Raw genomic sequence first — 15,894 nt, 5'->3', positions numbered from 1 at the left:
ATCCTGTTTGGGCATGGGCTGAGAAAGGATGTGCGACCATTGTGCAACTCTTTTGCTTTATAGACGTTGACACCCGCTGGTTTGTGGACTGTTCCCAGGCAAACCCCACCCACGAGGACCCATCCCAGGTCAAGCCACTGCGCATAAGGAGCATTGTGGGGCCCGTTGATTTGCTCACGCACCTTGTGCATCTGTAAGATGTCTCTTCCCAAGAGCAGGAGGATTGGAGCGTCCGGGTCCACAGCTGGAATCTTGTTGGTAACTGGCTGTAGGTGGTGCTGATGGCGTGCGACCTCTGGGGAGGGAAATTCCGTCCTATCATCTGGCATCATGTCACACTCAATTAAGGTGGGGAGGGGAAGCTGCAGTTTCCCATCCATGGATTCGATCATGAAGTTGCCAACTCTCCTACCCATAGTCTCTGTTGTCCCTGAACAGGTTTTTAGCGTGTACAGAGCTGCGCTGGCCTTGACTTCAAAGAGATTGATGAATTCTGTCTTCGCTAGAGACTTGTTACTTTGCTCATCAAGCACTGCATACATCTAGATTGCCTTCTCCTTTCTCCCTGCAGGATATGCTTTAACCAAGCAGATTTTGGAGCATGAGCGTGGGCTGCTTGCATTTCCACAAACCTCTGTAAACTTGGAGGTGACTGAAGAAGATGCGCTTTTGCTTTGCTCCCCGCTATCCTCTTTGTCAACCGCAGCACTCTCGGTGGTCGAAGGAGGAGGACCTGGATGCAGGGCTGTGATGTGTTTTTCACTGTTGCACTCGAAGCACTTGATTGTCATCTTGCAGTCTTTTGCCATGTGCAAAATCGACCCACAACACCTGAAACAGATGCGATTCTGTTTCAGGTATGATTTGCGCTCATCAATAGGCTTGCCTCTAAAGCTTCGACACTTTTTGAGTGGGTGGGGCTTCTTGTGTATTGGACACTGACGATCTGGGTGATACACTTTATTCCCAGCAGAACTGGATTGGTTGACTGAGGGTTCGGCTGGAACATCTGTTTTGTGCACGCTCACAGAGGCTTTGTTGCTGTACCTTGTGGGTTTCTCTGTTCTCGAAGGAGCGTGACTGCTGGAGGTGGAGAAAGTGAAACTTGGATCATTCCTCACCTTTGCCTGTTGTTGGACGAACCTGGAGAAGAGACAGAAGGGAGAAAATGCTATTCCGTAGTCCTCCTTGTACTTGGATCCCTTATCTATCTACTTCTCTTGAAGGTTGTAGGGGAGCTTTTCCACTGTTGGGTTTACCCCACGAGCTGTATCCAAATACGAGAGGCCTGTCAGGTAACCTTCTCCCTTAGCACACTTCAATTCGAGGAGAAGGTCACCCAGTTCTCGAAGCTCGACATTATCTTTGTTGGTTACCTTTGGAAAGTCCTCCATCTTCTTAAGCAGTGCGTGTTCAATGCCTTCTGGTGTCCCATAACAGTCTTCGAGACATTGCCAAACCAGGTTGAAGCCTGCTGTGGGATTGTGGACGTGCGCTGAGCGAATTCTCCTCGCCTGTTCTGACGACTCAGCTCCGAGCCACTTTGTCATCAAATCTAGTTCTTCTCTGGCTGACAGATTCAAGTCCTTTGTGGTACTCAGGAAGGACGCTTTCCATGACCAATAATTTTCAGGACGGTCATCAAATTCTAGAAGACCTGAACTTAACAATTCTCGGGAGATGAGGGACCTAGCGAGGTCTTGTGCACCTTGTGGCTCGGGTGAGGACTGCTTGGCTGGATTGGCCGAGTGCTGTGGAGGTCTCTGCAGGTAAGTCTTACTTGTTTCTTCTCTTTTAAGCTCAGTGTCTCCGAAAACAGGCTGTTTGTTACTGTGGTGAGCAGCTGGTTCTGCGTCGAGATACCTGGATGTTTCCTTGAAGAACAATTTGGAGTGTTGTTGGACGTACTCACTTGTACGTTGCACTGGACTGAGGAGCTGTTCTGGAACATATGGTTCATGGCTGTGCTCCCCGCCTTCGTTCTCCTCACCTTCTTCATAAGCTGCAGCTTCAGCTTCAGCGGCAGCGGCAGCTCTCTGGCTTTGGAGAGTGTAGAGACTGGCGTCGAGATCAGCTCTCTGCTTCATCACACTAGCGTCGAGATCAGCTCTCTGCTTCATCACACTAGGGTGGAGGTCAGCTCTCTGCTTCATCACACTAGCTTCTTTTTCAGCGAAGGACAATTGAGCCTGGGCAGCTTTTGCCTTGGCATGTGCTTTGGCGGCTGCAGAAGCTGTCGATGATGACGATCTGCTGGACCGCCGAGATGATCGAGAAGATGCTTTAGAGGACAGTGACTTGGCATCATTTGCTCGAAAAGGCTCATGCTTCTCGGTTGGCAGGTCGACGTCCTCTATGGTATATTGTCTTCCTGAGCATAGACTCATCGTAGCTGGGTGGTATCTTCTTGTGCTTGAGCCCGCTGTGCTGTTGTCTTTTCACTATTCTGCCCTTGCAGCGCGTTCCTATGCAAAGCTAGACACGTAGCTAACAACTTGATATCTTCCCATAAAAATCACAAGGCTTGACTTTTCTTGTAAACTTTACTGAAAGATTCTTATTGTGAAACTGAAATACAATACAGAAGTGGAAGAACACATTAGTATACAAGCACATAACTGATATGCATACACAAATTTAGGTACGCCTGAGCAACACAGTACATTTGGCATGTAACTCACCAAACACGTGGAAACACAGCTTACTGTGAATATACATTTAGCAAACTGGAAGGCATTCTCTTTAAATTAGCCCTGTACATAGTGCATCAAAATACAGCTACAAGTTAACCAGCTAGACAGAGAGCGAGCACTTCACGGCTAGCTGTGTAAGTTTGCTTACAAAGAAAAGTTACAAACTAAACATTTTCTGCAAAATATAGTGTACACTAATCATCTATAACATTCTTAAGTACTTACAGACAAATAGTGTCCAAGGCTGGAGCGTGACAACAATATAACTTCCCAGACCATGTGTGGCTGCAGGTCTGTGATATACAGTAGTTTACTTTACTGCACTTTACTGTGCTTTATTGTGCTTTACTGCACTTTACTGCACTTTACTGTGCTTTACTGCAGTTGCTATGTACCAAATATCCACTAAGTGGCCGCACACAATGGAAATGGACCAAAATTACTCAAACCCCTGAATTAACTGGAAAACTAACAAATTCCTAAAGAAAGTCAGCACAATGACATTATATTCAGGGTAATAATTGTAGGATTTTAACAGATTGTCCTTCAAAATGCTTAATGTGTTCCTTTAGAACTCATTTGCCAGAGTTCATGAATGGAGGGAATGCTTTTGCGACGTTCTTAAACACGGTGATTGAAGCAACTACTGCTATTATTTGTCTGCAGTGAATCTTGTTGAATTTTACAGCTTGGTCAATGTTAATTCGGTTCAATTCGGTTCTCACGTATTCATACTCTTGTTGTAACATTGCACAGGTATGTCACAGTGAGAGTACTGGGGGGCAAAGGAAGCAATTAATGCCGTTAACTTGTTTTGCGCTGCAGTCGAAGTCAATTAATCCATGAATTGGATTCCCCGTGGCATTGTCGGTATTGTCCACTCCTGTCAGTAGGAATGCGAGGTGTGTGAGGCAAATGGCAGATATTATTAAGTGATTCAGGTGAATATATAATGCATCAGATTATCCTGATAAACTGATAAATTTTGAAATGCACTGTTCTATTTCGAACGTCTGTTGTGCACTCACTGAATTTTTATTACTTAAGTAGAAGACATCGGGCCAGCAATTCAGTGGGCTTTGCGCCCAGTTACCGCCCAAAGAAGGCTTCTGCGCCACTAGAGGAGTTTGCGCTGATATTCAGCGCTGCGGTAATGGCGGCGGTAGCCGGTAGCGCTGCGCCGACACCGATGACATCATTGGTGTGCGCAGTGCCCCGGTTCCGCCCCGCTACCGGCCCGACTCCCATATTTATTTGCGGCTGCCTCTTCCGCAGCGGCCGCAAACAACGATGTGAAGATGGGGCCGTCCTGCAGCTTTAGTGGGGCGAGTTAAGGTGGAGGTTCGGCCGGCCACTTTTTCGGTGGCCGCCTGCTCGCACCTCCTTCCCCGGCCTCCTCCACCGCCCCCCCCCGCGGCATTGCCGGCTGTTTTCCGGGAGCCCGGCACTTCTCCGTGGTGCCGGGCTCAATTGCCGGCACAAGCGAGCGGCGATCTCGCTGTTGCAGGCACCTCCCCCTTAAGAGAGGGAGGAAGGCCTGCAGTACCGCAGCCTGCCGCCCCGCAGCGGGTGGCGCTGCGGCACCTCGCGTGCCGATATTCAGTTTCAGCGCCCCAAGCGGGGGCGGCCACACCCTTGAACAGCAGCCGCCTTCGAGTTGGGGAGCGGAAACTGAATATCCGACGGGCGCGAGTGTATCCGCGCCCAGCGGTAACTTCTGGGCGCAAGCGAGCTGGCGGGGCCTTACTGAATTTCTAGGCCATCATGTTTTATCATTTTTGGTCATGTATAACTATGCGTGAGGACCGGCACTCGTTGAATTGCAAACATTTACAGGGAGGGTTAGAGCTATCTAGCCAATCCCACTTCCCAGCTCTTGGTCCGTAGCACTGTAGGTTACGGCACTTCAAGTGCATATCCAAGTAATTTTTAAATGTGATGAGGATTCCTGCCTCTACCAGCCATTCAGGCAATGAGTTCCAGACCCACACCGCCCTCTGGGTGAAAGAAGTTCTCCTCAACTCTCCTCTAATCCTTCTACCAATTAGTTTAATTCCATGTCCCCTGGTTATTGAACACTGACGTGGATTTTTAGAAATCACAATTAGTGGAAGCATAGCTTCATGGGTAAGAATAAGTAGTCAAGGCATTTCTGCCTGGCAACAACAGTCAGAAATAAAGAGGCTTTGCATATGGCTCAGAAGTGAAGCATTGGCACCCTTCAGGATTTAAGAGGTTAACAATGCAGCTTGCACACGAGACAACAGCGGAGACAGTTCAGACATGTTGAGCGCAAGGTCTTGATGCTTTGCAAGATTAGATAAAACAGGTACAGAAGCACCAACCACAAGCAATGGAACGTAGAGTTAAGTAAAACCACACGGGGCACAGTCAAACAGAAATGCAGACATGTGGTTTTACTAAGGGTCACAAAATAAAACATCAGGAGATCATGTGACAATAAATATAGGCGAAAGGTTATGTGACCCGAGATAGTGAATCAGCCAATTAGCAAATGTGCATGCGGGCTTTAGAGCCTGCCATGGTTTTTGTATGCTTAAATAGCGGAGACCAAAGACAATCAGAGAGTCAGCCAGGAACGAGCTGCGGGAACTCTAAGCTGTACTCCCTGATCAGTGTATAGGTACCTCCACAGATTGTTTGTATCGTACTGTTGAATAATTTTGTATTTTCTGGATTTTAATACACTGCTTGGCTATTTTACCATTTACAGACTAGTGTGTGGATTTCATTAATTTTATTTTGCCACAACAAACACTCTGCTAAGGGTATAGGTCCTTCCTATCCACTCTAGCTAGGCTCCTCAAAATGTTATAGACCTCAATTAAGTCGCCCCTGAGCCTTCTCGGTTCCAATGAAAACAACACCAGCCTATCCAATCGTGCTGATCTCTTTGACGAAAAGTCCTATTGTCACCTTCCTAAACTCGCTGTCAGGTTTAGTCCTACTATGATCATGGGAAACACCTTGTGACCTTATACAGCTTTAAAGGCGCTATATATTTGCCAGGTGCTACAGATAGACCTCTTGCTTTTTCTCTTGACACCTTCGACTTTCTGCTGCAAGGATGAAGCCAATGGAAGGCGTCCTTGTTTGGGGATGAAAGGGAACATTCCTTGACATCTGCAAATCAAGCTGCTACAGGAAGGACTGAAAACCTTGGCAACAGCAGCAACTAGGGGAGTCCTCACACGGTTCCTGAGATGCCTTGGTCACTGAATGTGATGTGAGAAGAATCACTTGGTACCAGGCAGACTAAACATTAAAAGGGAACTTTGAGCGTTGTGGCAACTGGGGTGAGTTTGCTGCGATATGGAATCGATAAAGTTTGGAATCTCTTGGCAATGGCCTCAGATTTAGTTAGATGCACCGACTACGATTAGTCACAATTCAGTTGTTGTTTTGTGACGAAGTTCAGTTTGATCATGCATTGTCAAGGAGTCCAGATAAAGTATCATCACACACAGACCCACACACAGGAATGTGTGGGTACCAGTAGACAAGGCTCTGAGTCCAGGTACAATACTTCGATCAAATTGTGCACAATTCCTCTTTAATTGTGCCGACCTAACTGGTGGGCAAATAGTTGAATCACATTTGCACAACTCTGTTCGCAAATCCATTCGTCAGCTTTTCTTTCATCCACCGATATAATGTAACCTTGACTGATTACTTCCTCAACCATTATCCTTGATAGCGAATTCCATACCTTCCACATCTCGCGCTATAAAGAGTTTGTTCATGCTCTCTTACAGTTAATATTGTAATTCTGTCCCCTTCATTATTAATCATAACTATTGGGAATAGTTTGGTTTTATCGGTCTTCTCCCATGCTTTATTAAATGTGAAATTTTGCCTCATACCGCCCCGTAATGTTCATTGTTTCAATAAAGGAAGCCTCAATATTTCAAGGATTTTTTAATTCTTATTCGTATTTCATCATACCCGGCACTATCTGAGTGAATCTGAATTGTACCATAGAAACATAGAAACATAGAAGGTAGGAGCAGGAGTAGGCCATTCAGCCCCTGGAGCCTGCTCCGCCATTCAATTAGATCATGGCTGATCATGCAAATTCAGTACCCTGTCCCTGCCTTCTCTCCATATCACTTGATCCCTTTAGCCTTAAGAAATATTTCTAACTCCTTGATTATATTTAATGAATTGGCCTCAACTTACTTCTGTGGTAGAGAATTCCACAGGTTCACCACTCCCTGGGTGAAGAAATTCCTCCTCACCTCTGTCCTAAAAGGCTTAACCCTTATCCTTAGACTGTGACCCCTGGTTCTGAACACCCCGGCCATCGGGAACATCCTTCCTGCATCTAGTCTGTCCAGTCCTGTCAGAATTTTAAACGTTTCAATGAGATCCCTTCTCATTCTTCTAAACTCCAGCGAGTATAAGCTCTATCGACCCAATCTCTCCTCATACGCCATTCCTGCCATCCCAGGTATGAGTCTGGTGAATCTACGCTGCACTCCCTCCATTGCAACAACATCCTTTCTCAGGTAAGGCGACCAAAACTACACACAATACTCAAGGTGTGGTCTCCCCAAGGCCCTGTACAACTGCAGCAAGATATCTGAAGTATGAATGTTATTCAGTTTCTGATCCAATCCACTTGAAAAGAGTCCTGGAAACAGTTTGGCTGTAAAAGCTTAGGATCAGCATTCGAAGTCAATCAGGCCTTGCAGTAAATGGAGGAGCGCCTAAGTATACCTCTTTATTTTGCACATATTATTGACCGTGGGCACAGCTCGCTTGCTGCATATAAATGGAAGTTCTTCAGTTCACCCTATTAGGCCACATTGAAGGTACACAGCCAGACACTCCTTGGTATGTGGGCTGTCTTCAGATAGTCATAGAGTCATAGAGTCATAGAGTAATACAGCACGGATAGAGGCCCTTTGTCTCATCGTGTCCGCGCTGGCCATCAAGCCCTGTCTAATCTAATCCCATATTCCAGCATTTGGCCCGAAGCCTTGTATGCTATGGCATTTCAAGTGCACATCCAAATGCTTCTTAAATGTTGTGAGGGTTTCTGCCTCCACAACCCTTTCAGTCAGTGAGTTCCAGACTACAACCACCCTCTGGGTGAAAAAGTTCTTTCTCAAATCCCCTCTAAACCTCCCGCCCTTTACCTTGAATCTATGCCCCCTAGTTATTGACCCCTCTACTAAGGGAAAAAGCTCCTCAGCATCCATCCTATCTATGCCCCTCATAATTTTGTACACATCAATCATGTCCCCCCTCAGCCTCCTCTGCTCCAAGGAAAACAAACCCAATCTGCCCAGTCTCTCCTCATAGCTGAAGCGCTCCAGCCCTGGTAACATCCTGGTGAACCTCCTCTGCACCCTCTCTAACACGATCACATCCTTCCTGTAGTGTGGCGACCAGAACTGCACACAGTATTCCAGCTGTGGCCTAACCAGTGTTTTATACAGCTCCATCATAACCTCCTTGCTCTTATATTCAATGCCTCGGCTAATGAAGGCAAGTATCCCATATGCCTTTTTTACCACCTTATCCACCTGTTCCACCGCCTTCAGGGATCTGTGTACTTGCATACCCAGATCCCTCTGACCCTCCGTCTTGCCTAGGGTCTTTCCATTCATTGTGTATTCCTTTGCCTTGTTAGTCCCACCAAAGTGCATCACCTCACACTTTTCTGGGTTAAATTCCATTTGCCACTGTTCCGCCCATCTGACCAACCCATCTCTATCGTCCTGCAGACTGAGGCTACCCTCCTCGCTATTTACCACCCTACCAATTTTTGTATCATCTGCGAACTTACTGATCATACCCTTTACATTCATATCCAAGTCATTAATGTAGACCACAAACAGCAAGGGACCCAGCACCGATCCCTGTGGTACCCCACTGGCCACAGGCTTCCAGTCCCAAAAACAACCTTCGACCATCACCCTCTGCCTTCTGCCACTAAGCCAGTTTTGTATCCAATGTGCCAAGGCACCCTGGATTCCATGGGCTCTTACCTTCTTGACCAGTCTCCTGTGCGGGACTTTATCAAAGGCCTTACTGAAATCCATGTATACCACATCCACTGCGTTACCTCATCCACACACCTAGTCACCCCCTCAAAAAATTCAATCAAATTAGTCAGACATGATCTTCCCTTGACAAAGCCATGTTGACTATCCCTGATTAATCCTTGCCTCTCCAAGTGGAGACAAATTTTGTCCCTCAGGAATTTTTCCAATAATTTTCCTACCACTGATGTTAGGCTCACTGGCCTGTAGTTCCCCGGTTTTTCCCTACTACCCTTCTTGAATAATGGTACTACATTAGCGGTTCTCCAGTCCTCTGGCACATCCCCTGTGGCCAGAGAGGTCCTGAATATATGTGTTAGAGCCCCCGCAATCTCCTCCTTTGCCTCACACAGCAGCCTGGGATACATTTCACCTGGGCCTGGGGATTTATCCATTTTTAGGCCAGCTAAAAGCGCCAATACCTCCTCCCTCTCGATGTTAATATGTTCGAGCATATCACAGTCCCCCCGCCCTATTTCTATGTCTACATCGTCCTTCTCCATAGTGAAAACAGATGCAAAAAATTCATTTAGAACCCCTCCTACATCTTCCGGCTCCACACACAGATTGCCACTTTTGTCCCTAATGGGCCCTATTTTTTCCCTAGTTATCCTCTTACCCTTAACATACTTACAAAACATCTTCGGATTTTCCTTTATTTTGCTCGCCAGTGTTATTTCATGACCCCTCCTTGATCTCCTAATTTCTTTTTTAAGTATCCCCCTGCACTTTTTGTACTCCTCTAGGGCTTGCTCCGTCTTTAGCCTTTTGTATCTACCAAAAGCCCTCCTTTTTTTCCTAATCCATTCTCGTATATCCCCTGACATCCAAGGTTCCCTGTGGCTTTTGGAACCACCCTTGACCTTTACGGGAACATGTTGCCATTGTATGATCTCAATCTCCCTTCTGAAAGCCTCCCATTGCTCCGATGCGGATTTTCCTACAAGTAGCTGATCCCAGTCCATTTTGGCCAGATCCTGCCTTATCCTATTAAAATCGGCCTTCCCCCAATTTAGAACCTTTATTTCCGGCCCATCCCTGTCCTTTTCCATGACCACCTTAAATCTTACCATATTATGGTCACTATCACCAAAGTGCTCACCTACTATCACTTTTTCCACTTGGCCGGCCACATTCCCTAGAATTAGGTCCAGTACCGCCCCCTCTCCTGTAGGACTTTCTACATGCTGGCTCAAAAAGCTCTCCTGGATGCACTTTAAGAATTCAACACCCTCTGAGCCTTTCACAATCTGACTATCCCAGTTAATATTGGGGAAGTTGAAATCCCCCATTATTATTACACTATTATTTGCACATTTCTCTGAGATTTGCCTGCATATCTGTTCCTCTATCTCCCCCTGACTGTTTGGAGGCCTATAGTACACTCCCAGCAAAGTGCTTGCCCCCTTTTTGTTTTTACGCTCCACCCATATGGCCTCATTAGAGGACCCTGCTAATATATCATCCCTCCTTACTGCAGTAATTGACTCCTTAATTAATATTGCGACACCCCCTCCTCTTATACCTCCCCCTCTGTCTCGCCTGAAGATTCTGTACCCCGGAATATTGAGCTGCCAGTCTTGCCCTTCCCTCAACCATGTCTCCATGATAGCAACAATATCATACTCCCATGTGTTTATCAACACCTTCAGTTCATCCACCTTATTTGCAAGACTCCTTGCATTAAAATAGATGCCATCCAGCCTTGCCCTTATATATTTGCCCTGTCTCCCAAGCTGACTTGTTTTTTTCTCTATAATTGGCAGCACATCCCCCCCTATTTCAGCTCCCCTCTGTATCCCATCCCCCTGCCAAGCTAGTTTAAACCCCCCCGACAGTGCTAGCAAACCTCCCCGCAAGGATATTTGTCCCGCTCTGGTTCAGGTGCAACCCGTCCGACTTGTACAAGTCCCACCTTTCCCAGAAGCAGGCCCAGTGATCCAGGAAAGTAAAACCCTCCCCCCTACACCAACTCTTTAGCCACGCATTCATCTGCTCTATCCTCCCATTCCTTTACTTACTAGCACGTGGCACTGGGAGTAATCCAGAGATTACAACCTTTGAGGTCCTGCTCTTTAATCTGTTACCTAGCTCCCTAAATTCTTGATGCAGGACCTCATCGCTCTTTTTACCTATGTCGTTGGTACCAATGTGGACCACGACCACTGGCTGTTCACCCTCCCCCTCCAGAATGCCCTGCAGCCGCTCAGTGACATCCTTGACCCTGGCACCAGGGAGGCAACAAACCATCCTGGATTCACGTCTACGGCCACAGAAACGCCTACCTGTTCCCCTTACTATAGTATCCTCTACCACTATTGATCTCCCACTCTTTTTCCCCCCTTCCTGGGCAGCAGGAGCACCCCCAGTGCCAGGAAGTTGGCTGCTGCTGCCTTCCCCTGGTGAGTCATCCCCCTCAACAGTATCCAAAGCGGTATACTTGTTTGAAAGGGGGATGGACGCAGGGGTTCCCTGCACTACCTGCCTGCCTTTGTTGCTCCGCCTGATGGTCACCCCCTGTGCTGCCCTACCCTGAGGCGTGAACAACTCGCTAAACGTGCTATCCACGAGCCTCTCGGCATCGCGCATGCTCCAATATTCATCCACCCACAGTTCGAGCGCCACAATGCGGTCTGCAAGTAGCTGAAGCTGGATGCATTTCCCGCACACATGGTCGTCAGGGACACTGGCAGCGTCCCTGATTTCCCACATGGAGCAAGAGGAGCAGAACACGGGTCTGAGCTCTCCTGCCATGACTTACTCCTTTAATTAATTAAAAGATTTATTCAATACCCCAGTTACAGGTATACTCTAGGGCGCTTTATTTACCAACTGTCCCCACTACACCAGAGACCCTAGAAAGTTAACACCACAGAAGTCAAGCTTGTATTGAAAAGAGAGAAATACTCACCAACCAATCACTTACCTGCTCCCTGGTGACATCACACACTGATTACTTTTTACCTCTCTACTCTGCTGTTGATTTGGTGGGCCTCTGCCTTCACGCCGGTTTTTAAGCCGGGCTCCTCCTCCGCTGCTGCTCTCCCCCGAACTGGTCGGGCCTCTGCCTTCGCGCCGGTTTTTAAGCCGGGCTCCTCCTCCGCTGCTGCTCTCCCCCGAACTGTTCGGGCCTCTGCCTTCGCAGCGGTTTTTAAGCCGGGCTCCTCCTCCGCTGCCGCTCTCCCCCGAACTGGTCGGGCCTCTGCATTCGCGTCGGTTTTTAAGCCGGGCTCCTCCTCCGCTGCTGCTCTCCCCCGAACTGGTCGGGCCTCTGCCTTCGCACCAGTTTTTAAGCCGGGCTCCTCCTCCGCTGCTGCTCTCCCCCGAACTGGTCGGGCCTCTGCCGTCGCGCCGGTTTTTAAGCCGGGCTCCTTCTCCGTTGCTGCTCTCCCCCGCTGCTGCTCTCCCCCGAACTGGTCGGGCCTCTGCCTTCGCGCCGGTTTTTAAGCCAGGCTCTTCCTCCGCTGCTGCTCTACCCCGAACTGGTTGGGCCTCTGCCTTCGCGCCGGTTTTTAAGCCGGGCTCCTCCTCTGCTGCTGCTCTCCCCCGAACTGGTCGGGCCTCTGCCTTCGCGCCGGTTTTTAAGCCGGGCTCCTCCTCCACTGCTGCTCTCCCCCGAACTGGTTGGGCCTCTGCCTTCGCACCGGTTTTTAAGCCGGGCTCCTCCTCCGCTGCTGCTCTCCCCCATAGTGATGGAGCAATGCAAAGTGGGTTGAAGATGAAATCGGGAGTTACCCGGAAATTCTACGCACGTAAATAAAGAGAGTTAACTAACCGATTAGGCACATTGCAGCCTTCCAGACTCAATATCGATTCCAACAATTTCAGATCATAACCTCAGCCGCTATTACTTTTTTTTTAATGTCTTATCCACCACTTTGTTTTGGTTTTTCCCTCCCCCCCTTTCCTTTTTTTTCTCTCTCCCACATGGCAGCTGTCTCCCATTCTGCCAGCGCATTGCACTCCTAACCTAGAGCCGTCTTTTGTCTCCACTAGTCCTATCACCATCTCGTCTCGTTTTGAATACCTCTTAATGTCTCTCCACTTCTTTTGTCCTCTCACAGCCCTGCCTTTCGAACTATTTCATTTCCTTTCCAGTTTTGAAAAAGGGTTAGACACGAAACGTCGACTCTAATTTCTCCCCACGGATGCCTTCTGAGTTTTACCAGCATTTTCTGTTGTTATTTTGGATGTCCAGCATCTGCAGTATTTTGCTATCATATCGAGTTAACTAACCCATCCAGCGTTTATTTCGTGACCATTATTTGAGTCTAACAGGCACAGCTTCTGCAGGCTGTGCAGCACGCATGTAAAGATTAAGACAATAGATCAAAAACAGATCCCCAGTTAACTATAGCATGGAAATTAGTACATCTCAGTTCAATTTTAAATGGAATTGGTCACCTATATTAACTATATATGAGCGAACAAGACAGACATTGAGATACAAGAACACACAACCTCGTTTTGAAATGTGTTGGTCCCTACCTTTCCCCGTAATCGGGACATCTTTACTGAATGGTGAATCCATCGAGCGTCCTGCAACCTCTGTTTGAAAACGACAACTGTAATTACCCACAGAGTCTACGCTTCGGGTATTTATCTTGAAGGTCACAATCCGCTCATTGCCACTCACATTACGAGACTGTACAGGATTTCCTTTCTGATCTTTGAACAAGAGAAATGTTCCCCCTCTGGAGCGAATGTCACCTTTGCAGGAAATGGCAAAATTTTCTCCGTTTGAAACAGCACCGGAATCTGGGTCCATGTAGATAGTCGGCTCCGGGAGTTCATCTGTATCAAAAATACTGTATGAAATTGTGTGGCAAAAGTCTACTCAATGACATATGAGGACAATTTTATATGAGAAGAACAAAATCTGTCGCCTTGCTTCCAATGCATACATCGTTCTTTGTTATTACTTACAAGAAAAGTACAGATAGAAAGCAGGATGAACAAGAATGTGCTGATTATTCCTTTGATGCATGTTTTTATTTCAGTCTGCATTTTTTTTGTTTTCCATATGGTAGCTGCTTACTGTACATCTCCATTCACTCTGCACAACCTGACCTTCCTTTGGCTCAATGCTTTAACTGACCACCCCATTCTCAGGCAGATATTCCATTCATTTGATTCTGTTGGCTTCTGTAACTCGGGTAAATTGGCTTTAAATGTTTGCAGGTTTATGTCATTCAGTGCACAGCAAAGAAACGTGGATGGCATCATTGTGAGAGAACGAGAGAGTGAGAGAGCGGGAAAGATACATATTACACTGAGCAGCAGCAAGTGTTCAAGATTGAAGTAAGGCCTTGGGCTGTTTATAATATTTCCGTACTATAAACATCCCATAAAACAACATTGCAACAATGAGATTTTGATGTACGAGAATTGTAAACTTGTGTGCATACAAAACGGCTGATGGACAGTGCATTGACTAGAAACCAATGAATGTTGATGTATGATAAATGTAAAGTTGTGTGGGCATGCATCGGCAGAAGGACTGTGCATTGACAGGAAACTACAACATGTTGATGTACTAGAAATGTCAACTTGTGTGGGTATGATTCGGCGGAAGGAAAATGCATTGACCGGAAGCTACCAAATAAGATCAGGCCAGATCCGGTTTGATAAAAATGAACAGTGTATAAAAAAGAAGCATTTTTATTAAGTATTGATAAAAAGAGAGTAACCTACTTGAGTGCACACATATTCTCGGTACTATTGAGACAACTCTGCTTGTGAACTGTGTTATACTCTGAGGAAATGATGCTCCATGTTTAGATTGTTTTTATGTTAAAGTGGAAAAAAATATTACGATATATAATCATAATAACACTGAAGTTTTTACTACTCGACTGAAAAACAGAAGTCTTGATAAAATCGATAGATTCCTGTAACCTGTTGATACTTCAGGCTGTCTTTATTTTCCCTGATACTCAGAGGGCAAGCACTCTCTGTATTCAGAGCATTGATATTAGCATTCATAAACCCTAAAGGTCTCCACCATTTCCTAATAGAAGCAGACTACAGGAAACTTTCGTTTTACCGGAGGTTAAATATCCAGAATGCTCTTTCCACCGGCAAAATTCAGGAGTCGGTTCAGATAAGTTTTTTAACTTTTCGTTGCTTTTTTTCTCCATTCCTGGCTCTGGAAGCGTCTAGCTGAAGCTGTTGCTTAGCTACAGAGACGCTTGCAAGCTGTGCCGACTGTTTTGAAGCTGTTGCTAAGCAGCAGGGTTTGTTGCTTCAGACGGTGCTCAGAAGCTCCATGGCCTAGAAATTGGGTTGGGGCGCCAAAGTGCCGCAAAAGTCGGCAGAGCGCAGGATTTAGCGCAGCGATCGGAGTGATACCAATCACCAGATATTCAATTTCATTGCCCCTCGAGGGACACGGGGCGAGGCTCGAGGCGCTCCGTGTCCCTCTTAGGGCGCTGAAACTGATTATCACAGCACAACGTGCTGCAGCGACACACGCTGCGGCACGGCATGCTGCAGTACTGCAGGCCTTCCTCCCACTGTTAAGGTGGAGGTGCCTGCAACAGCGCGATCTCCGATCGCGAGTGCCGGCAAATGAGCCCGGCATCAAGCAGAAATGCCAGGCTCTCGGGAAACAGCCGGCAATGTTGCGGGGGGAAGGTTTAGGAGGCCGGGGATGGAGGTGCTGGCAGGCGGCCGCCGGAAAAGCGGCCTCCCCGCACCTCCACCTTAACTTGCGCCACTGCCGGCACAGTAAGGCCCCGTGAACCGGGCGCGGGTAGCGAACGGCGCAACTGCGGCGTTCGCTACCAAATGTCACGAACGGGGCATGAATGGGGTGCTGCGCACACCGATGATGTCATCAGTGGCGTTGCAGCGCAAATACCTAATGCCACCATTAGCGCCCCTGCTGAATATCGCCGGAGATGCAGCCAGTGGCGCTACAGCCACTGACTGCCTCTTTAGGCATTAACAGGTGGCGCCACTCACCCAATTTCTCCCCCCATATGTTTTAACATTAGCGCTCGTTTTCCGGCAATGTTGATCGACCGGCACCAGCTCGGTCCCGTAAGTGCTGACTACCAGAAGGTTTCCTGCAGTTAAAAACCACACATTGAATTGAATTTGGTGCTGGTATTCGTTTTTTGACAGGC

General features: G+C 47.4%; 1 protein-coding gene across 1 annotated transcript in view; it reads right to left on the bottom strand.

The window, feature by feature from the left end:
- LOC147085050 (immunoglobulin superfamily member 1-like) overlaps positions 1 to 15,894 on the bottom strand; it is a 103,858-nt gene that overhangs the window by 13,928 nt on the left and 74,036 nt on the right. The window contains exon 6 of the mRNA XM_085979410.1: positions 13,253 to 13,558. Within this exon, the coding sequence (XP_085835536.1) occupies positions 13,253 to 13,558 (306 nt within the window). The remainder of the gene's footprint in view (positions 1 to 13,252; positions 13,559 to 15,894) is intronic.

The sequence above is a fragment of the Somniosus microcephalus genome, unplaced genomic scaffold (assembly GCF_052327205.1).
Source record: "Somniosus microcephalus isolate GS21.2 unplaced genomic scaffold, FLI_Smic_1.0 unresolved_chr9, whole genome shotgun sequence".
In the NCBI taxonomy this organism is placed as follows: Eukaryota; Metazoa; Chordata; class Chondrichthyes; order Squaliformes; family Somniosidae; genus Somniosus; species Somniosus microcephalus.
Note: the sequence above shows the minus strand (reverse complement) of the source record. Positions and strands in the feature narration are given on the sequence as shown.